A 22,367-nucleotide genomic window follows, 5' to 3' on the forward strand; every position below is an offset into this window, starting at 1 on the left:
TGGGGATATGGGGAGAGGCAGAACCATCCATGAGACCTGTAATTCTGCCTTTTCTCTAGGAAGCAAGAAAAATTGTGAACTTTGCTTAAGAGTGATGGAGTGGAATAGTCTCAGAGCTAAGCAGCCCCCACACACATTACGTTCTGGCTAGCCTCTTGTTTGTTACAAACTTGAACTGCAACCAGGTTCCTTTCTTGACAAGGAAGGCGCTAGGGCCCAGGAGTGAGGTGCTGGCTTTGTTGTGTGACCACAGAGTCTGGTTACGTACTAATTTCCTCTAGGGCTTGAGATGAAGTCAGTAAACCACAACCTTCAACATGTTCTGCTCAGGTGGCAGCAGTGGCTTCTCAGTGCTGTCTCGGCCATGACACACATCTAATATGCCCTCCCTTAACCCTCTTGTAGACTGTCTGTCTTACCCTGCAGCATGGACCAAAGAGAGATTCTGCAGAAGTTCCTGGACGAGGCCCAAAACAAGAAAAGTAACAAAGAAGAGTTTGCCAACGAATTTCTGGTAAGTCCTATGTGTGTGTGACATTCTTAGGGTAGTTACATAGACTGCTTGACGACAGTGGTCCAACTCTCCTAGACCAACTTGCTCTTGGGATAAACTGACCTTTCAGGGGAAGAAGGCAACCTAAAAGTATAACTTCTCTAAGTGGTTTTTGTGTATTTTAGATGTTCTCTCCAAAATATAGTTTTAAATATTTTGTTTGCTAGTTCTTAGAGTTTGACTAGGAATCCTACAGATGACATACATAATTCCAGTTGTATAAATCTAATATTAATTGAACATCTGGAGTTCCCAGGTATCTGAGTTGTGGTTTAGGCTTCAAATGGCTAATTTTAATTAATATCAAGAGGAAAGAGACCAAGATTAACTTTTCATGGAGCATTATGCTTTTAGCCTCTCGTGGGTTCCATTTGGATGACAAAAACTCTTGAAGAGCACCAAAACTACTTTCTGCCATATTTCTTTTTTCTTTTTTTTTTTAATGAAGAAAAAAATATGAGAACATGCATGTTTGCAATAACAGGGTTTCCTTAATCTTCTTTTGCTTGGAGGGGTGGAATGGCTAGGATGGGGAGTAGAGAAAAGTGAGGGATGGGAAGAAACATAAGCACAAGGTAGCCTGGGGTCAACTGGATTTGATTACCCAGAGGAGCACTGCATCTCCTCTGGGGGAACGGTGCTTACTGATGCAGTGGCAGCTGGGTAGGCCTCACTCATCCTATAACCCAGCACATCAGATGACGTAGGATGTCTGATAGTACTTATCATGTATTTGGGAATACTTCCAGCTGGTGTTTCAGAGTTATAAGAACTTCAAACTTTACCTTTTCAGCTATGAGGAAATGGGAAAACTAAGGGAATTTAAATATAAAATCTGAAATTAAATCATGACAGTGTCATCAACCAAATTATCAACTACTTGTCATGTTCCTTAATCTCACCAAGTCTCTGTTTCCTGACTTCTGAAATGGGGATCATAATGAATTTCCTACCTCTCTGCACAAGATTATTGTGATGACTAAATATCAATAATAATAATACTTAAATGTGGTCATTCATTCAGTAATATTTATTGAGCACCTTCTATGTACCAAGTTTAGTTTTAGGCACTGAGGATATAGCAGTGAACAAAATAAGAACCTTTTTGCCCTCACGGAGCTAACATTCTGGTACCAGATAGTAGATGTGAAAACACTCTGTAAAGTCCCGAGTGATTAGATGTTATGATTGAGTGATTGCATATTATGGTAGAAACTCCTGTGTCAGCTCAACTTGGATAATGCCGTGGTGTCATGAAAAATGCACTCTAGTTGCCACTAGCCAGGCAGTCTTAGTCCTTCTGAGTAGAGTTAGCAGGGAGGGAGGGAAGGTAGAAAGCATGGCCTATGTGTCTTAGACATGTGCCTGCCCCTGGGCTATATCTCCTGAGCCAAATTCCCCCAATGCAGAGGTAAAAAGTGAGGTGAGGGGGCAGTGGCAGTCTCTGTTATTTTCGTTGTGTTTTTAAAAATAATATAGACTATATCCCTAATATTTTACCTTTTCTTAGCTCAGTCATTATAGTCTTTCACCAAAATATAGCAACTACCTCACCTCCTGTTTTCTCTGCCTCTAGCCTTGCCCCACCTTCAATCAATTTTCTGTTTAACACCCAAGTGATCTTTTAATACTACAGATCTGGTTATTTTTTCCCTCTTAAAAACCTTTTATAGTTTGTATTTTTTCCAGCTCTTTAAAACTGTGAACTATAATACGCATTGAGAAAAGTACATAAAATGTAAGTATAACTGTAAAGCAGCCATCACCCAGGTCAAGGGATAGAACATTGTCAGCCCCAGAAGACCTCTACATGTCCCTTTCCCATCAGGTCCTCATCCCCACACCCACCCTGTCCTGTCCTGCCGAGGAATGATCACTATCCTGACTTTTATATTAATCACTTCCTTGCTTTTCTAGCTCCTAATTCTAAGGACCTGTTTTTGGGTGGTGATTAAGTGGAACCTCACTGTTCACTGACTCATGTCCTCCAGTGGAAAAACAGAGTCTTTCTCTCAGCCCCACCTAAAGGTTCAGCTGAAGTACCAGAGAGAGTAGCTTTGGGGGAGTTGGGGAGCAGTGAATGAGGCCAGGCTACTTGCTTGGACAAGGTGAATACCACCCTTAAACTGGAAGGCTTTCCACCTGGTCATATACCACATTCCACCTTCAGCCCTTAATATCTTCTCCCAGGATTTGATGTTTCTGAGGTTCGAGGGCTGATTCTGTGACAAAAGGCCACTGCTGGCCTGAATGGTGGTGCCTCTGTGGGAATTATCAAAAGTCATCTCTACTTACAGGTAGACATTCTGTACACCCTTCCCCCCCACTGAGTCCATGGCTTAGATTTCAGTCCTCACTTCCCCCTTGGCCAAGTATCTTTGTGCAGAGCACAAAGCTCTACTGTGATAGCTAGAGCCAATACCATGCTGCTTTGGTCTTTTCCCCATGCCAAGTCTAAACTCAATAATCCTTCTGTAGTTGAAACTGCCACTGACCACTCCTATAAGGTTTCCATGCATTCATTCAAATATTTATTGAGTGCTTACTATGTGCAAAGCATTGTGCTAGATGCTGGTTCTGCAGTGCAATACTCCATGCTTTGGTGGAGCTTATCTTCTAAGACATTAGAGGACGCCTTAGAGAGACAGACATTAAACAACCAATTACTCTATTAAATATTTAATTATAATTGTGATAGTCTTGGTGGGGTGTCAAGGAAGCATCACATTCATTATCTTATTTATTACTTATTAAAAAAAACCCCTAGGGCTTCCCTGGTGGCGCAGTGGTTGAGAGTCTGCCTGCCGATGCCGGGGACACGGGTTCGTGCCCTCGGTCTGGGAAGATCCCACATGCCGAGGAGCGGCTGGGCCCGTGAGCCATGGCTACTGAGCCTGCGCGTCCGGAGCCTGTGCTCCGCAACGGGAGAGGCCACAACAGTGAGAGGCCCGCGTACCGCAAAAAAACCCAAAAAAACCCTATGAGGTTGTTCTGATCTCTGACTTACAGATAAGGAAACAGGCTCTGAGAGGGTAAATAATTGGCCTAAGCTCACTCAGCTGTTCAGCCATAGACATGAAATTTAACCTGGATCTGTCATATCAGAGCCTGTGAAATTAATCCCTATGCAATAATGTCTTGTTTAAGCCACTAACCGTAGTCCCTCAAAGGGCCTAGCATGAGGGTAAGTCTTTAGTTAGCATAGTTTCTATACAGCAGAAATAGCAGTGTGCAACCACACTATTGAAAATTTCTTAAAGTACTTAAAAAAATAAAGCCTTATTGTTGTTATTTTTTAATAAAATAATATTATTGCAAGGTAAAATAAAATAAATTCACCATAGTACCAACATCCCAACAAATACAGTTTTGGGGGGTGTAGGAATTCTAGTTTTTCTCCATTTATATTGATAGGATGCCTTTTATATTACTGTAATTATAAGCATAGCTACAATTTTGTATTCTCATATTTTCACTTAGCATTGTAACAAAACTATCATGTTGGTTAAAATCTATATTAATGACTTTTAATGCAGGATAGTATGATGAAAATATAATAATCAAAGTAATAGCTAACACTTCTATACCTCTTATAGAAACTGTTCTAAACCCTTTTGTATGTCAACTCATTTAATCTATTGAGGAAGGCACTGTTATTATTTCCATTTTATGGATGAGGAAAATGAGACACAGAGAAGTTTACTGACTCACTCAGGGTCACTTAACCAGTAAGTGGTAGAACTGAGTTTCGAATTCAGGCAGTCTTGCTTTACCATCTGTACTTGTAACAACTTTGGAATCATATAAATCTGGGTTTAAATTTTCCTTCTGCCTGTAATTAGCTATGTGACCTTGAACAAAGTAACTAAAAAGTGGTAACAAATAATATTCACTTTGCAGAATTGCTGTGAAGATAAAAGAATGAATATATTAAATGCCTGACGTGTAGTAGGCACCCAAATAATTTAATTATTTCTCTATTTTTGGAAATTGAGGTTATTTCTCATTTTTCCTGATTATTGATAAAACTGCAATGAACGTTTGTCCATGTGGTTTCCCCCTTCGTTTGGGATTATATCCTGTGGCTAGATCCCCACAAGTGTTATTATTCCTGGACCAGAGTATTAGTATCTAATTGGTTAAGTTTTGCCAAATATATTTCCAACAGAGTTTTTAAAATTTGTGATATCGGAATTTATCATCTTCTTTACCACCTTGATAGTCTCAATTTAATATCTAAAAAAGATAGTAATAGGTAAAATTTTTGACTGCTTATCATATCCTAGGCAATCTAAGTGGTTTACCATATATGATCTTAATCACTACAACAACCCCAAGAGGAAAGCATTATCTTCATTTTACCCATGAAATGGCAAAACCAGGATTTGAAACTCTGGTATGCTTGATTCCAAAGTCTCTTGGCCACTATACTTAAACTGCATCAAGCAAAATCATAACATGTTTTATTTTTCTAATTTAATTAGTGTAAAATTGCACTTTGTTATGTAAATTTAATTTATTTTATTTCTGAGCCTGAAATTTTTCCATGACTATTTTCAATCTGCATTTCCTCATATGAACTTTCGGTTCATGTACTTTCCACAATAGCTAATCATGGAACCATGTTCCAGACTCTGTGCTTGAGTGCTTCACGAATAGAACCTCATCTAATTCCCAAAGTGCCCTTTATAATGAATGGCTAACATAGTCCCACACGGACCAGCAGCCGAGTGCTTCTCCAGCTTCTTACAGCATGTTCATTTTCTTGTCCTTGTCATGCTTCCTCTGCCACAGGACTTTGCACACATGCTGTTACCTCTACCTTGAATATTCCCTCATACTCCTCTTCACCTAGTTAACACTTCATAATTCTTCAGATAACAGTTTGATGGTCACTTTCCCAGAGAAGCCTTCCTTGACCTCCCTAAATATATCGAGTAAGTTCTCAGCACCATGTGTTATTTTTTAAAAGTTTCTTCTTCCCCCAACCTCACCCCAGCTGAATTGAAGGTATTCATAGCACTTATTACAGTTCCAGTTTTACATTTATTTGTCTGATTATTTGATTAATGTCTGCTTTCCCATCGGATTGTAGCTCCACAAAGGCAAGGCTCAGATTTAGTTCTGCATATCTTGATATCCTCAGCGTCCAGCATAGTATTTGCTATGTAGTAGACACTGAGGGTCAGAGAAATTAAACAACTTACCTAAGGTCATGGATTTCATAAGTGGTAGAACTCAGATTTGAAATAAAGCTGTTTAACTTTTGAGCTTGTGCTCTTGGTCCTCTCCTGCCACCCCGCTCTATTGCTTCCAATTTATCCATTGGTCTTAACTTCTTAAACTTAAAAAAATCATAGAATATAACATATACACAGAAAATGCTTTAAACACAAACATACAATTTAACAGTTAGTAATAAAGCAGCCATCTATATAAGCTTCACTCAGATCAAGAAGTAGAATATTGCCCACACCCCAGAAATCCCTTGGGTGTCCTTCCAGATCACAACTGCCCCCAACTCCCACCTGACTAGAGGTAAACACTATCATGAGATTATTTTTTTCTTTGTTTTTCAGCATAGCTTTAAGGCATATATATCACTAAGCAAAAGAGATTAATTTTACATGTTTTTGAATTCTATGTAAATAAAGTCATGTTATATATACATTTTTAATATCTTCCTTCTTTCACTACATTGTGTTTCTAAAATTCATTTGGTTGCATGTAGCTGGGTCTTAATTCTTTCTAATTATTTTTATGAATTCTGTCAAGGTTCCATATATGCAATTACTGTTGTGATCACAGAGTGCATGGAGAGAGGCCAAGCAGTCACTTAGGGTGGTATTAACTATTTTGGATCACCATAGTCCCGTGTCTTGACTTTAGCTTTGCTGATCTAAAAATTCAATTTTGTCAGTATGCTGAGAGTGATGAGGATCAGGCAAACACATAAGAAATTCACCAGAAACAAGAATGCCAATTTATTAATTTTGGGAAGAGGAAAATCACTATCAAACAGAGTAGAAGTTTGCATTGGCTGGCCAGCATATTCTCTAAATTTGGGGAGAAACTTACATGAGAAGCCAATGATAATCAGAAAGTTGCTTGAAGAGCATAGTGATTTTAATGGCCTCAACTGTGATGGTATGAAGTCTTCATCTCCCTGTTTGAATCCTCAGGCTTGTGGCCACCACTCTTTTCTGGACAAAACTAGGGATTTTACTTTCCTTCTTCTAAGCTTAATGAGGGCCATCCTCTCCCATTAATGTATTTTTTTTATCCGATTGATGATAATTTACAGAGGAATAGGTACTCACTTTGGTCAACTACTGCAACCGATTGTGGTTTTATGACATGTACATTTTAGCCACTGTATTAAATATGGGTTAAGGCTTGGTTATGTGTTTTTATGCTGGTCAATTTGCTGCATGTCTTTATGTTTAAAACTCCTTAGATTTTTTTTTCTTTTCTACATTGGAGGTAGTTGAGGCATCTTGATTTAGAAAGCATGTGTAAAAGTATGAATTGTGTAGAAAAAGTGAGAGCTTAGCTAATGACAAGTGTGCTAAATATGCATATATGAGCTCATTGGATGTCTATATGTATTTGTTCAAAGGCTGGATATGAATACAGAGATATGAACACAGCTTCATGTAGGTAGGGTAAGTTGAGTACAGTGTATTTTCTTCCTTCTAAAAAATGTTTTGGAGTGAAGAAACCACAAAGGGAAATACAAATAACAAAAATATCACTAATAACACTTTACTGATCAAATGCACCTATACTTAAAACATTATAATCCTAATGTTGACCAGCTTTCAGAAATATGCAGTCTCCTACATTGCTGGTATACCAGTCACATACATTGCTGATATAACTTTCTGGAGGCAAAATTTGTATACGGGTTCTGATATGTATTTAGTAATATGGATCAAAAGCCTTTAAAATGAGCAAATTCTTTGATCATTCCAAAAAATTCATCTGAAGGAAATAATGAAAGATTTTATATAGATTTTGGCCACCTATTGTAATATTGTTCATAATTATTGTTTAGGAAGATTGGAAGCAACTTAAATGTCCAATAGTATAAAGGAGCGGGTTAAGTAACTCATGTTGCATCTCATACAATAGAATACTCTGCCACCATTAAAAATTATGTAGAATAATAGAAATTGATAAGTAAAGAGAAAGTTACAAAACCCTGTATGCAGTGTGATTCCATCTTCATTTCACATGTATAGATAAAAGTTGGAATGTAATATTTTGAAATATTAAGAATGATTAACTGAGTAGTGGGGCTATAGGTGATTTTTATTTATTTATTTTTTTTGGTGTTTTTTTTTTTTTTTTTTTTTGCGGTACGCGGGCCTCTCACTGTTGTGGCCTCTCCCGTTGCGGAGCACAGGCTCCGGACGCGCAGGCTCAGCGGCCATGGCTCACGGGCCCAGCCTCTCCGCGCCATATGGGATCCTCACGGACCGGGGCACGAACCCGTGTCCCCTGCATGGGCAGTGGGACTCTCAACCACTGCGCCACCAGGGAAGCCCTATAGGTGATTTTTAATCATCTTTTCTGGGTCCTCTATATTCTAAAATTTCTTCAATTAATATGCATTACTAAAAAATATGCATTACTTTTTTATTTAAAAATCTATATCAAAATTTTTCCTTTAGTGTTGTTGGAATCCATTTAAATAATAAAAAGCCAAAAAAAAAGGAGTTTTATATTTCCTGGAGATGAGGTGCTTTTGTAGAAAAGGTAAATATCGTATTTATTAAATACAAAGACATATTTATTAAATATGAAGGATTCAATGAACCCTAATAGAAAGAAGGTATCCAGTTGTGAAGGTCAAGTACTAATGACGGTTTATAATGCACTAGAAGTCAGACGGGTATTATAGCAGCTTCTGGAGACTTATCATAGACAGACCAGAGAAGACCTGGATACATCTTAGTTCTATAGAGAAGATCTAGATACATCCTAGTTCTATATTTATTTATGGTAACAACACTAGCCAAGCAGTCACGAACACAGTACCTCCTGCATAGCAAGTGCCCAAACATCTGTTGAATTGAAATGACTCATTTATGTGAATCAGCCTATGACTTGAACATACTTATCAGCATTTCCTGACTTTTGTGCCCATTAAGGTGTCGTTTTTTGCTGCTTCCACTGGAATAAATATATCACATTACCTCTAAAGCTAATTTCTCCCAACTGCATCTCCAGTCTTTCACTAGGGACCATCCAGGCCCACATTTTCAGTTATTCACAGGACATTTAAAATACATTTTAAGTACATGTCTTGCCATATCCTCACATTGTATTTATCTAAAGCTGAACCACTTGGTTTACTCACCCCAGTTTAGCTATTGCTACCCACCTGCTCACTTACCTGACTATTGGATGGCCGCCCAATCCCCTAAGTTTGTCTGTCTAGCTGGAGACGATTGTATGCACGCTCAGGGCCAGTTCAGTCTTGTCCCGCATTCCTACTAGTGGTACCCTTGTTTACTGGATGTAGAGGCCTGAGCTCCTAATTCCGTTTCTTAGCATTCATGCTTTCTCTATCCCGTTGGAGGCTTGGAATAGATAGTACTGACCTGCAGTTGTAAGGCATTGAGGAACTATCTTGAGAAACTCTGGAGACAGCCCAGCTTTGAGTCCCCTCTTCCGCCTGGCACAGGAGGGCCAAGACTGATTTTTCCCACACCCAAATGTAACTTATGCTGTTTTCTATACAATAGTGTAGTCCTCCAAGGCAAAGGTATTGTGGTATTGTGCTTCCTTTTTCCTTTCTGTTCTCTTTTGGGAGTGACCTCAGTTCATTTACTAGTAATTACCTTTCTAGTCAATAAGATGAACATGCAATAGGTTCAGTCCTGATTCCTAGAGATCCATGGCCAGGACCTCGGTTCTGTTTTCCTGTCTTGAAAGGAAAGGGGTAGCATAGCCCACAAACCAAATCAGCTTACTGTTAGCTTATCAAGCATGAACAGAATCTGGTTTCTCATACATTCCAACTTATCAGGGGCTCAGGAGGCCCCTTTTCTTTATTCCCTCAGCAACTTTTCCTTATTCCCCAATTCTTGTTGGTGCTGCCTCTAGGGAACTCACACCCACTTGGTGATTGGTAGAGAAATACTTTCTCCCTTTAACCTATCTTTTCTCCCCCAATCCCAGCCCACCCCCATAGCCCTACTTTCTCTTCTATACCCTTTTGCTTCCTACCCTCAGAGTTTCTCTTTTTCTGGTGAGGTTTATCAGTTCTCCGTCCTAAGTTGGCTCTGATTTTTTCTCTGTTGGGGTGTTGGAGCCTGGGGGGTCTAGCAGGGAGAGAAGGGGAATGAGAAAAAGATCTTCACAGTGGTTTGACCTCTAGGTAAGATATCTGAAAAAAAAAATCTTTCACGCTTTCCAAATTAACAATTCTACAGGCATTTCCTATGTGATGTTCTGCTAAAAGAATGTCCCCATTTGTCATCCAGCCAGATAACTCTGGGAGAAGGAACGGAGTAGGAAATAAAAAGCCATTCTCTCCCATTGTTGAAGGTGGCAGTGAAGACAGCTAAACAAACATAGGCTAAACACACACACACACACACACACACACACAACTTTTACCTGTGAAATTTTACCCAATTAATTTAGGCATATCTTTCAAAAAGAGCTTTGCCTATGGCATTCTCCCTGGAAAGCATTCCGCAAGCAAGCAAAGCAAAACAGATAAAAACAGTGTAACAGGGAGTATGCACGAGGCCCTGTTCTGGAAATTTTTAGAATGAACTGCTCTGGGAGTTGACATCTTTTCAGCTGCCCTGGAATCAATGGCAACCTGAAAATTATTCTGAAGGTGCACAAGAGCAGAGCGAGCTGAAAAATTGGTATAACTTGGAAATTGGTACAAACTGGAAATAGTTTATATTCTTTCATGTATTTGTGCCACATCCTTAAATTTCCAAACTAGTCCACTTACATCCATCTTGGTGTAAAAATATGCTGTATAATGATCATTTCAGCGTCTCTCCTCCTAAATCCAATTCTGAAAACCCACAAGAATTCAAACCATGGTAAGAAATTAGGATTTAAGAACTAATTGTATACCTGCTTTTAAATAGGTTGCCTGTGTCTGATCTAACTCTAGAAACAAACAAAAAAAAAGGTCATTAGAACAATACATGCTGGCATTTGTGGTCCAGCAGATAAACAGGCAGTGGCTGTCTGTTCCATTTGTCATCCTTTGTTGGAAAAAGCTTACACTCCTATACTTTGAATTATTATAATAATTAATGATCTATTTATTATTTGGAAAGTATCACTTTAATTAGATTCTAGATATTTGATAATTCTTTGTATTTTGGACTCCCAGCTAACAAATCTTTCATGACCCCAACTTTTTTTCTCTCCTTGCAGACTCAGTTATCAGGTTATCCTGAGCTAATTTTGAAATCTAATGATGAGTTTAGATGATTTGTTGGAACAAATTTCTATTCTCAACTACCTCTTTTATCTCTCTGTCTCTCTGTGTCATCATTCCTTTATTTTAGGCTCTCCCTTCCTCACCCATTTTTTTTTATGACTTGGTTATGAGTGTCCTTAAGTAAACTCCTACAGATAGACACACTTCCTAATTATGTGAAAACTCTATATGAAATATAAAAAACTAAGTAAAATAATTAACAATTCCCTTCTTTTTAAGTTTTTCTTGTTGCCAGTCACATGAGAAAAGTTCTTTTTCTAGTTCCTTATTTCTCTCTATTAGTTTACCCTGTGGAACAAAATAGATCATAATTATGGGTGAGAAAAGCAAAAACAGTACCAGGTATATATTTATGAGAAAGGAAAAGGGACCCATAGTTTTAAAGAAGCGATGTTACATATAATTGTCAGTGACATCAGTTTGTACAATCTTGAAAGAACTTAGAAATCCATCTTTGGAAGGCTCATAATTGTGGGACAGTAGCAAATATGGAGAAATTAGCTTGGGTCCAACTGGGGAGAATTTTAAGTACCTGACTAAGGAGTTTTGACTTTTTCCTGGTAGCAAGGGGGATTCACTGAAGTAGTTTTTAGCATGAGAGAGATAAGAAAAGCAATACTTTAGTAAGATTAAGTTAGCATAATTATACTTAATGGATTTGAACAGAGAAAGAGAAAAGTATGAAGATGAGTTAAGAAGCAACTGTAACAGTTCAAGCTTTAAGGGAAAGGGCCTGAATTAGAGTATCTGTAGGGGCATAGGAAGGAAAGTTGATGCAAAATGTTGCATGGGAAGAATCAGTTACACTTGCTGACTGAGTTAGAGATGGGAATTGTGGGAAGTGGGGAACCAAAAGTAACTCTCAGTTTCTAGAGTATGGTTGCCTGGGGTAAAGATAGTGCCATTGGCATTAACTGTAGGGACGGTGATAATTTTAGTTTTAGATGTGCTGAGTTTGAGGTTGAAGTAAGACACCCAGGTGGAAATGTCTAGGGTATGGTTGGAAATTCAGGAGTGGCACGTAATAGTCAAATCTAAATGAAGAAATTTGAGAGTTATCCGATAGGAGTTGGAATTATAATGCAATTTGAATTAGTTAAATAAATTTTAAAAACTGGTATGCCTTCTATTAGAGATGATATCTCTGAGCAAATGTATTTAGTGAGAAGAGCAGAGAGTTGAGGACTTAACTTTGGAACCTTGGATAATTCACAATTAGAAGATAGAAGCAGACATAGAGGCAGTAAGAAAGAATGAGAAGAGGGAAAGAGAAGTCAGAGAAGAAAGAGGAGAACCAAAATAATGTAGACTAATAAGGGCAAAGGGAGGAGGAAATTTCAAGAAGGAAGTTAAGTTAAAGAGAATGAAGACTGAGAAGATGCTGAGGCATCTGACCCATAGGAAGTAATTAATGATTTTCATGTGACCAAGTCACTATTAAATAGTGGGCAAATAATGAAAATTATTTTCTGTAGTTCAGTTCTAATAAATAAATAAAGTTCTAATAAATATTTATTAGCTATCAGAGATGTTTTTCCCTTATCTTTCTCAAATTTAGAAGGGTAGATAAAGGTCAGATCTACTAAATGCAGTTTCTTCGAATGATAAGGGAGTTGAAATCTAGGACAAGGTTGATTTATCAGAAGGAACTAAAGAGGAACTATCATTTACTCTGACCTGAAATTTTGCTCTATACTATAATGTTGGCAAGTGAGAATAATTTTATTTATTTATTGTTTTATATAGTAACAATACCTTTTCTTTATTAAACATGTACTCTGTACCAGTGTTTCACATACGATAACTCACTTAATTCACCCACAACTCTAAGGTAACTATCCCCCCATTTTACTTACAAAGCAACTGAGACACAGAAAGATTAAATAACTTGCCCAGCTTCACTCAGCCAGTAACTGTGGGAGTCAGAATTCAAATCCTAGTTTATCCAACTCAAAAATATACATCAGAATAAACCACAGAGCTGTTAACAATACAGATGCCCACCCACCTCCAGTGACTGCCATTGACTAAGTCATGGGTGCAGATCATGGTACAGGTTAAGCCCCACCTCAGGTTCTAGACTACCTCAGTGTAGTTTAAAATAGCCCTGTAATAGCTGTAAAGAAAGTAAGTCAAACTTTTAATATCTGACTCTTTGGGTGGAACACAGGGTGTGTTCAGAAGATATTATTTTTTAAATATTCACTGGTTTTACCTCTAAGTTTTAGCTATTTGCAACTCAGCAAAGTGTGACCTTTTCACTTCTCCAAATGTCACTAAACTCTGTTGTCCTTATGCTCTGAGGCTCTGTTCTGAATGCAACCAGCCCTAGAGGACACTAAAACAGCTGAAGTGGAATGTTTGGACAGTGGAGAAGGAAAGCTCTCTGGAGATAGCTTCTTACCTCTTTTCTCTAGGATGATTTGATTGAATTACTGTAATTTTATTACAGACGCTGAAAAGACTATCCACCAAGTATAAGGCAGATAAAACCTATCCCGCAACTGAGGCTGAGAGGCCCAAGAATATCAAGAAAAACAGATATAAGGATATCTTGCCCTGTAAGTTTCATTTCTCCCTTTAAACTTGTACCTTCTCTCAAATTCAATCATCTTATCTCTTTTTACCCATTGGTTGCTGTTCCCAATCCTAGACCATGGCTTTGACAAATTTGTACTGTATATGACTACAAAAGAACATTCATTCATTCATTCAGTCTTCAAACACTAATGAGCATCCACTACTCACAGTGCTAGTTCCTGACTTACAGAAAGCCCTCTAACCAAACCCTCTTAATTAGCCTGTCTTTCTTTTATATTATAGATGACCACAGTCGAGTAGAGCTGTCCATGATAACCTCTGATGAGGATTCCAGCTACATCAATGCCAACTTCATTAAGGTACATCCAATATTCCATATTTCTCTAGGTACCTAAAAAAATGGGGTAGAGGGGGGAGGGAGGGATACTGGACAAGAAGGAGAGTATATTATTTGTAGTCACCCCATGTAATTTCTGTTCCCCTTTAGGGAGTTTTGGGACCCAAGGCTTATATTGCCACCCAGGGACCTTTGCCTACAACTGTCCTGGACTTCTGGCGGATGATTTGGGAATACAGTGTCCTGGTTAGTGCAGAGCTACTTTTGTTACTATATTCTCTAGTTTTTAGGGAGGAAGGGGAGAGGGTGTCAGGATATGTGACTGAAGTTTCCTATGTACATTCAAATCTGTGCTTTTTGGGGTCAGTCACTAGAATTTTGGTGTTCAGGCACCTTTTAGTCAAAGTCAGAATGTCACTATTGTTCAAGAAAATAAAAGTTCTCAACTTGACAGTCTCATTTGTTAACAAGAATTTACTGATTTGAATAGAGAAAAGGGAAGTGAGGACAGAGAGAAAGAAGGGTAGGAGCAACATTTTATAATCTTTTAGGATTTCTTTTTTGGTTATAAAACAATAAAAGAATAAATAACACGTTTTGACTCTGGGACCCATGTATTAGCTGCTTTTTTGAACTATATCATGTTTAAGTTTCCATCTATTTCACCCCCCAGATCATTGTTATGGCATGCATGGAGTTTGAAATGGGGAAGGTGAGTTGCCTTCTAGTAAACCTAAAGGTAAAGGAAAGAAGAAAAAGAAGGGGGAACCTTGGTAGCAGAACTTTCCTTAACTTAAGTGACTTGGGAAAAATTTATGCTCATCTTCCTAGTTTTCAGTTTGGGAATGCCAAATGACTCTCAAGGCTTTTTTTTTTTTTTTTTTTTTTTTAAACCTCTGAGAACCTCTTTCGCCATTTTCCCAGTAGACTCTGTGTTTTAAAATAAAAATAAGGTATACTTTTTTTTTTTTTTTTTTTTTCTTTTTGCGGTATGCGGGCCTCTCACTGTCGTGGCCTCTCCCGTTGCGGAGCACAGGCTCCGGACGCGCAGGCCCAGCGGCCATGGCTCACGGGCCCAGCCGCTCCGCGGCATATGGGATCCTCCCAGACCGGGGCACGAACCCGTATCCCCTGCATCCGCAGGCGGACTCTCAACCACTGCGCCACCAGGGAGGCCCAAGGTATACTTTTTAAAGTAACAATTCATTTTCCTGTTGTTTTTAATCAGATATTTTAAACTGCCAGTCAGAGCTTCTTTTGTGTTGCCCAGAATGGCCTTTACTAGCCACGTGTGGCTAGTGAGCACTTGAAATATGGCTGGTGTGACTGAGGAACTCAATTATTTTATTTTAATGAATTTAAATGTAAAGACTGATATTCAATTCAGTTATTGGAAAACCTTGTTTGGAACAACTTGGGTATGTGAATCTTTTTCAACCATAAATTTTATGAAATCTAAATGGAAATTAAATATTTCCAGTTAAAGTTTAGCATATTAATTGAAATGTGCTGTAAATATAAAATACACACTAGATATTGATGACAGTTTAAAAATGTCAAATATCTAATAACTGTTTTATATTGAGTACATGTTGAAAACATTTTTGATGTATTTGGCTAAGTAAGATATATTATTAAAATTAATTCCACCTTTTTACATTTTTGAACGTGGCTCTTAGAAAAATTTTAATTACATATGTAGCTCGTATTATATTTCTATTGAACAATGCTCTTCAAACCTACTGTTGCCATTCTGAGTTGATACAATTCCAGTTAAAACCAGGGGAACTTGGGGTTTCAGTTAGCTCGTGCAGCTTTGTTTTAATCCTTTTGAAACACTGAAAATGTCAGATCCCTATTTCTAGTTTTTCGGACTTCCAGGAAGTCTGCAATTTGTATATCCTTTAATGTTAGTTTTCCCATCTTTGGAGAATCCAGACATGGGTTGAAGCCCTAGGGGGTTAGAAATTCCTAACCTAAGGAGAAGGATACAGCTGAATTTGCTTCTGAATGAGGGAGGGGGTTTTCTTACCCAGAAAAGACTAGCATATATGGAGGGAAATCACTACATTCTGCTTTGTGCAACAGAAAAAATGTGAGCGCTATTGGGCTGAGCCAGGAGAAATGCAACTGCAACTTGGCCCTTTCTCCATATCCTGTGTAAGTATGATGTCTATTTCCATTATGGTTGAGCAAATGCTCCAGGACTTACTTTATAGAGAGTAGTCTTTGAATATTAGTGTTTGAAATAACTAATATTTAAATTTACTTCTTAGGAAGCTGAAAATAAAAAATCTGATTATACAATCAGGACTCTACAAGCCAAGTTCAATAGTGTAAGTATAGAACATCAGAGGTAACCTCAAAGCCTGCAGAAATCAGGCAAGTAAATATATATGTGCAAGTAAATATATATGTATGTGATGGAGTCTGGGCATAAGATAATAGGAAGTGGTAGGGCCTTTGATGTTCTGGATAAATCATCATAACCAAAAGAGACATTTCGTGTAATCTGTGTTCCCCAACCTACTCCATACCAATGGCACAATATGAAATGACAATATTTCTAGGATGAATAGAGGCTGTATACAGTGTGTAGAGGCTGGAAACCAACTTGAGAGCTCAAGCTACTTGGTTTCTCTAAGGCAAAGGGATTAGTACATCAACGCACCTGTGACCCATTTGAAGCACACCAGTTGGGAAGTTCTGGTTTGAACCATTTTCATATCTTCATTCTCTTGTGAGTGGGGCAGATAGAGACAGGCCAATGGTAAGTGACCTGAAATTACTTGTAATTGTTCTTAGAAGGCATATGGTCCCCGAGGCCTATAGGGAAGAATTCTCCATAAACTGCAAAAAATATATAGATAGATGCTACTTTGTAGGTCAGAGTAATCTTGTGATAGAATGAGCTGAAGCCTTAATCTTGAACTCTCCTTTTATTCTGGCTATTTTTATAGGAAACTCGAACCATCTACCAGTTCCATTACAAGAACTGGCCAGACCACGATGTGCCTTCATCTATAGACCCTATTCTTGAGCTCATCTGGGATGTGCGTTGTTACCAAGAGGATAACAGTGTTCCCATATGCATTCACTGCAGGTATGATGCTGTTGGATGAACCTTCTACCCAGAATAAACCAAATGTCACCATCTGGCCAAGACTCCTGCTTTAACTGAAGGAAGACTGACTTTGTTGGAATTTAAAGTCTGCATAAGATGTAGGCTCCTAATTCTAGACTCACTTCTTCCAGTCAGTCAGAAAGGAATGAAGCTTAAAATTAGAATGATTGAAAGAGAAAAGTCAATAGCAGAAACTATAATAAATTCAACCTGAGCATTAAATTAATATTTTTTCTGATAAATTACTTGTGAACAGCACAGCTCTAGAGACTTTTTGTTGTGAGAAGTTGCCTAGGATCTGTCCTGAGGTTTGGTGTAGCATGTGGCAATTGAAGCATGTTCTGAGAAATGGTAGGGTTTAGAGAGTTTCATGGGCTCTAGATTCCTTCTTCCTCATATCTGCCCATGAAATTTTCCAGCTACTGTCAAAGATCCACTCTCTGCAAATATACATGCTACTGTGATCTTTCATTTCAGTGCTGGTTGTGGAAGGACTGGTGTTATCTGTGCTATTGATTATATGTGGATGTTGCTAAGAGATGGGGTGAGTTTCTCTCAACAGGCACTTGCCATTTTCTTAGCCTTGCTACTTTTAGACTTAGAAATTGTTTCGTTCTTCAAAACATCTATCTCCACCATTCATCTTTTCTAGAATATTCACTTGTAGATTTGCTTTGTCAGACGATTAATTTAGTTCCTAAGTTGGTGGTCTCAAAATGTGGTCCCCAGACAAGAAGCTTCAGTATCACCTGAGAAATTGTTAGAAATGCAAAATTTGGGGCCCCACCTCAGATGAACTGAGCAAAAACTCTTGGGGGGAAGGCAGGAACGCCCAGAAAGCACTCCAGGTGCTTCTGGAGAGAAGTAGTTTTGAGAACCACAGCCCTGAATCACAGTTACCCTTCCTTTAGACACGCTTCTTTAGCAGATGAACTCAGTTTACTGCAAATTTTGTGTTCCAATCTGTAAATTTTTATTTTTTAAGTCTAACAGGAAATGAGAAGTTTAAAATATGGGCTTTAGACCTATTTGCAAACTTCTTTTAGTCCACTAAACTCTCATACTTACTCACCTACTGAGATTTCTCCCTCATTATATTTTTAACTTCAGACATTTGATCACCCCATGTGAAATCATTTTGAAGAGTTTCTTCAGTATTTTGTAGGCTCTAAATCATGGTGCAAGTGATGCGAAACCTCATTAGTTTAAAAAATGCCTTCCTTTTTCTAGATAGCGATAAAGGAGTAAGATATTTTTTCCTTTTATTTGGTAGATAATTCCTGAGAACTTCAGTGTTTTTAGTTTGATCCAGGAAATGCGAACACAGAGGCCTTCATTAGTTCAAACTCAGGTATGGACTGTGGTGAATAATATAACATGTCTGAGTCTGGTTTCGTCTCTCTGTTTAATAATAATAAGGCATCCAAAAACAGCTGACTACTTTACTATCAAGGGTTTTATTCCATTTCTATTTCCTCTAACTCTGAATATCCCAATATTTTTCCTGTATCCCTTGCTCTGGACCAAATTCCTTTCATTCCTTATATTTTATAGCATGTTCAGAAAATATTAAGAAAACAATACAATATTTCTTACAAAGGATGTTGAAAAAATTCAACAAGCTGTTTGACTTATTACAAAGAAATAGCTGGGTCAGGTTAACTTGAAATTTTGTAGTGGTACTTCATTTCTGAAACCATGGAAAATCAGAGATCTGTAATTTCTTCTTCAGGAGGTGGTAACAGAATCTGCAGAATGAAGTCTATATGCTCATTTTAGAAAATGATAAAAAATTTTAAAAATCATCCATAATCCTGTTGCCTAGAGGGAGCCACTGTTACTATTTTTCTATAGTTTCTCCTGGTCTTTATTCTTTGCATATTAAAAAATATTACCAAAAAAACCATAATTACAATCATACTATATATATGATTATATATGTATCACAGTATTTTAACCTACCCCAGATTGCTCACACTTTTATTCCGTTAGAAATGCTTTTCCCCTGTTCTCTCCTCTCCAGCTCACGTTCTACCTCCTAGGTAAAACATTCCCAGCCCAAATCTCTCACTTTCTACAGTATTAATTCCACCCATATTTCTACACCAATAATTTTACCTATATTTCTAAATGGTCTTCATCTTTAAGATAGAGTTTAGCATTCACCCATTCATTCTTTCATCAAACATTTATAGGTATTTATTAGGTAAGAGGCATTTTTACATAATTTCTTAGAACTACTTCTTATTGCTTAAACAACAAGAAAGTAAAGTGTTTAAAGCACTTACAAATGAACTTGCACATAGGTTTAGAAGTAAAACAATTGACAATGGCAGTTCAGATATTTTCATCTAGAAGTTGTAAATCGAGGGGAAAAAATTAAGAGCTATTATATTATAAAGCTTCTGTTTGGCCCACACAGGTTTTCCACTAATAGTTAGTGGAAAAAAAGGATTCTTTTTCATCTGTTGACTGTAGGTGTTTTCTATATTCAACGTGTAGGGGGGAAAGTTTATGTGAAATGAAAGTATTGGCTGGTTTAGTACTGTCAGACTTAAAAGAAGGCCGATCCATATAGATGTATAAAGATTCCAGGAAGTATGCAACCTAGTTGTATAACATTAAATTATAATACTGAATCAATAAATAAAGCCATACTCCATTTCAGAAAAAGTCCATTTCAGACCTACTTTTAAGAGTTGGAAGACAGCTGAAACAATTTTAAGTTAACCTTCACATTTTGGCATTATCAACAACTATTTGAACAAATCTACCAGCTATAGCTGCTTTTTTATGACACTGATCTAGCCAGGAGATAGATAGCACTGTAACCAGATGAGTACTTCCTGTCTGATTTTTCTCTCTTCTTAAAAAAATTGAAGAGTGTACCAATGGCTGTGTTGGGTGATATAGACTCTGCATTGTTCTCCTGCTACGATTATTTTTGGAAAAAATTATATTTTGTTTGTATAAGATTGTGTGAAGTGTCATAGAAGACCCTGAATAGGCCCATTCAGATGAAAAGTAGATCCAAAATCAAGTGCTCAAGCAGGTACAGAGGCAAAAACAGAGTGATAAAAACCCATGAACCTTGTAGAGGTCTCATTTCTCTACAGTGAAATCCCTTTATTACCACAAATTTCCAAACTCTATTTAGGGGTCTACTTTTTTTTGGTATCTTTGCTAAGACAGAATTTCAGCAGCTTGATATAAGTGCACTAAAGTAAGAGTCAAAAGATTGAGGTTCTAACCGAAGACATGGAAATTACTTCTGAATGATCTTGGACAAATTGTAAATAGGTATAACAACGTAGCTACTTTATAGATCGATAGTGAGCCATGTTAAATAATACATCTTGAAGCTATCTATTTAGCCATCAACCACGTCTATCTACCTTTTCCTGCAAGAGGTGAATTACAAAAAAAAAAAATGTGCATCCAGGATGGAATAAAAAACAATTTTTTTTTTGGCTCCATGGCATGTGGGATCTTAGTTCCCCAGCCAGGCATCAAACCTGTTCCCCTTGCAATGGAAGCACAGAGTCTTAACTACTGGACCACCAAGGAAGTCCCTGAAATAACAATTTTAAAGTGTGAACAAGGAAAACAGAATTAGAGAGATGATGGTGGAAGGAGAGATAAGTAAGAAAGTGGGGTTAGAGCATAAAAAGCATGCTGCAAGGTCATTGTATATTAGCTAGAGGTAGATAAAATAGTTAGCTCTTTCTAGAAGCCTAAAAATGCTTTGAAATCTGACATGGGCTACACAGACATAAGGCACTGTAATTAAACTAATGTTTCAGATCTGCTATACTATGATTTGATTGGTGTTCATATTCCTGAAATCTGGTTAGTTCACCAAGTTTTTGTTTTTGTTTGTTCTGGTTTGCAATGCTCTTCAGGAACAGTATGAACTGGTCTACAATGCTGTATTAGAACTATTTAAGAGACAGATGGATGTTATCAGGGATAAACACTCTGGAACAGAGGTACATTTTAAATTTGATATTTTGTAAAATAGTTCTTTTCATGTTTGATTTTGGTCAAGGGATTTCAGATTAGTTGCAGGACAACTTATACTTTATCATCACAACTAAATTGGAGTGTCAGGTGTGCATGGGGCTGCACTATAAATCTCTTGTGGAGGACAATTTAATTGAAGCACTTTAACTTAGAAAATTAATCTCTTGGTTAACCTATTGCATACCATTTTCAGCTAAATTTAGAAACAATAGGAGTGGGTGAAAGGGTAAGCATATATTCTGTTTCCATGTTTTAAACAGTTGTGTGGCAATTTAGAAGTGAGAGTAACAATTACAAAGTGAAATTATAGTTGAGTACTGATGTGATTTTTCAGGTTACTCTAGCCTCATTTTCATTGCATATGTATCATCAAATTTTGAGAATATTTTAGAATAGCTAAAGGATTCTTAGCTGAAAATGTTAGGTATAAAAACAGTTATGATTTGACCAAATTCTAATTTAAAAATATTGAGCATTCTAGATATGTTATTTTGATCTCATCACAAAAATTGATGTCAAATATCTACTGTTTAATCACAAAGTGTTAGATTCTGAGCAAACCTTAATAAGACAAAATTATTGGTTTACCTTCCAGGGTGTATGTAACATATACAAATTAATTTAATTTTTAATATCTCATTTTTGTATTATGAGTCTGAAAATATTCACTGAGAACCTACTGTTTTCACAACATTAGGAATACAAAGTATATAAGACATAACCCTAATATCATAACTCCTATCACTTGAATGATGAAGCACAGGGAGTGAAAGAAAGCCAAAAAACTGTTGAGGTTAGGGAATGAACTAAGCAATCCTATAGTTAACGTCAACTCCGGAGAAACAATGTAGGGGAAGGAGATGGAAACAAGAATATAGTTGCCAGACATTGTTACTTATATCCTGTTCATGCCTGCTTCATTGGCTAGTACTCCCAGAACAAGTTTAAATAATAGAGGTGATATACATGACCTAATTTTAATGAGAGAGATTCTCATGTTTCACTACTAAGTATGATGCTGATTTGATTGGAGATATATTTTTTAATTGTTTAAGAAAGTATTAGTTGACTTCTATTTTATTAAGAATTTTTTTGGAAAGAATGTTGAATTCTGTCAACTGCATATCTTTGCATTTATAGAATGATCACATGAATTTTCTCCTTTGACATATTGAAACAGTCATATCTTTGGATTTGTTAATATCAAGCCATCCTTCATCTTAGAATAAAACCTTCTTGAACAAAGAATATTCTCTTAATGTGCTGCTGGAGTACATGGGTTAATATTTTATTTAGGTTCCAG

The 22,367-nt window shown here is 37.3% G+C and overlaps 1 protein-coding gene across 1 annotated transcript in view; it reads left to right on the top strand.

The window, feature by feature from the left end:
- The first annotated feature begins 330 nt into the window (after positions 1–330).
- Positions 331–22,367, top strand: part of PTPN22 (protein tyrosine phosphatase non-receptor type 22) — a 60,620-nt gene continuing 38,583 nt past the window's right edge. The window contains exons 1-11 of the mRNA XM_081222481.1: positions 331–514; positions 13,492–13,600; positions 13,863–13,939; positions 14,068–14,163; positions 14,591–14,629; positions 16,006–16,077; positions 16,194–16,253; positions 16,878–17,020; positions 17,519–17,585; positions 18,315–18,392; positions 20,944–21,030. Of these exons, the coding sequence (XP_081078607.1) occupies positions 428–514; positions 13,492–13,600; positions 13,863–13,939; positions 14,068–14,163; positions 14,591–14,629; positions 16,006–16,077; positions 16,194–16,253; positions 16,878–17,020; positions 17,519–17,585; positions 18,315–18,392; positions 20,944–21,030 (915 nt within the window). The 5' untranslated portion in view covers positions 331–427. The remainder of the gene's footprint in view (positions 515–13,491; positions 13,601–13,862; positions 13,940–14,067; positions 14,164–14,590; positions 14,630–16,005; positions 16,078–16,193; positions 16,254–16,877; positions 17,021–17,518; positions 17,586–18,314; positions 18,393–20,943; positions 21,031–22,367) is intronic.

The sequence above is a fragment of the Mesoplodon bidens genome, assembly GCF_964165515.1.
Source record: "Mesoplodon bidens genome assembly, chromosome: 2".
Lineage (NCBI taxonomy): Eukaryota > Metazoa > Chordata > Mammalia > Artiodactyla > Ziphiidae > Mesoplodon > Mesoplodon bidens.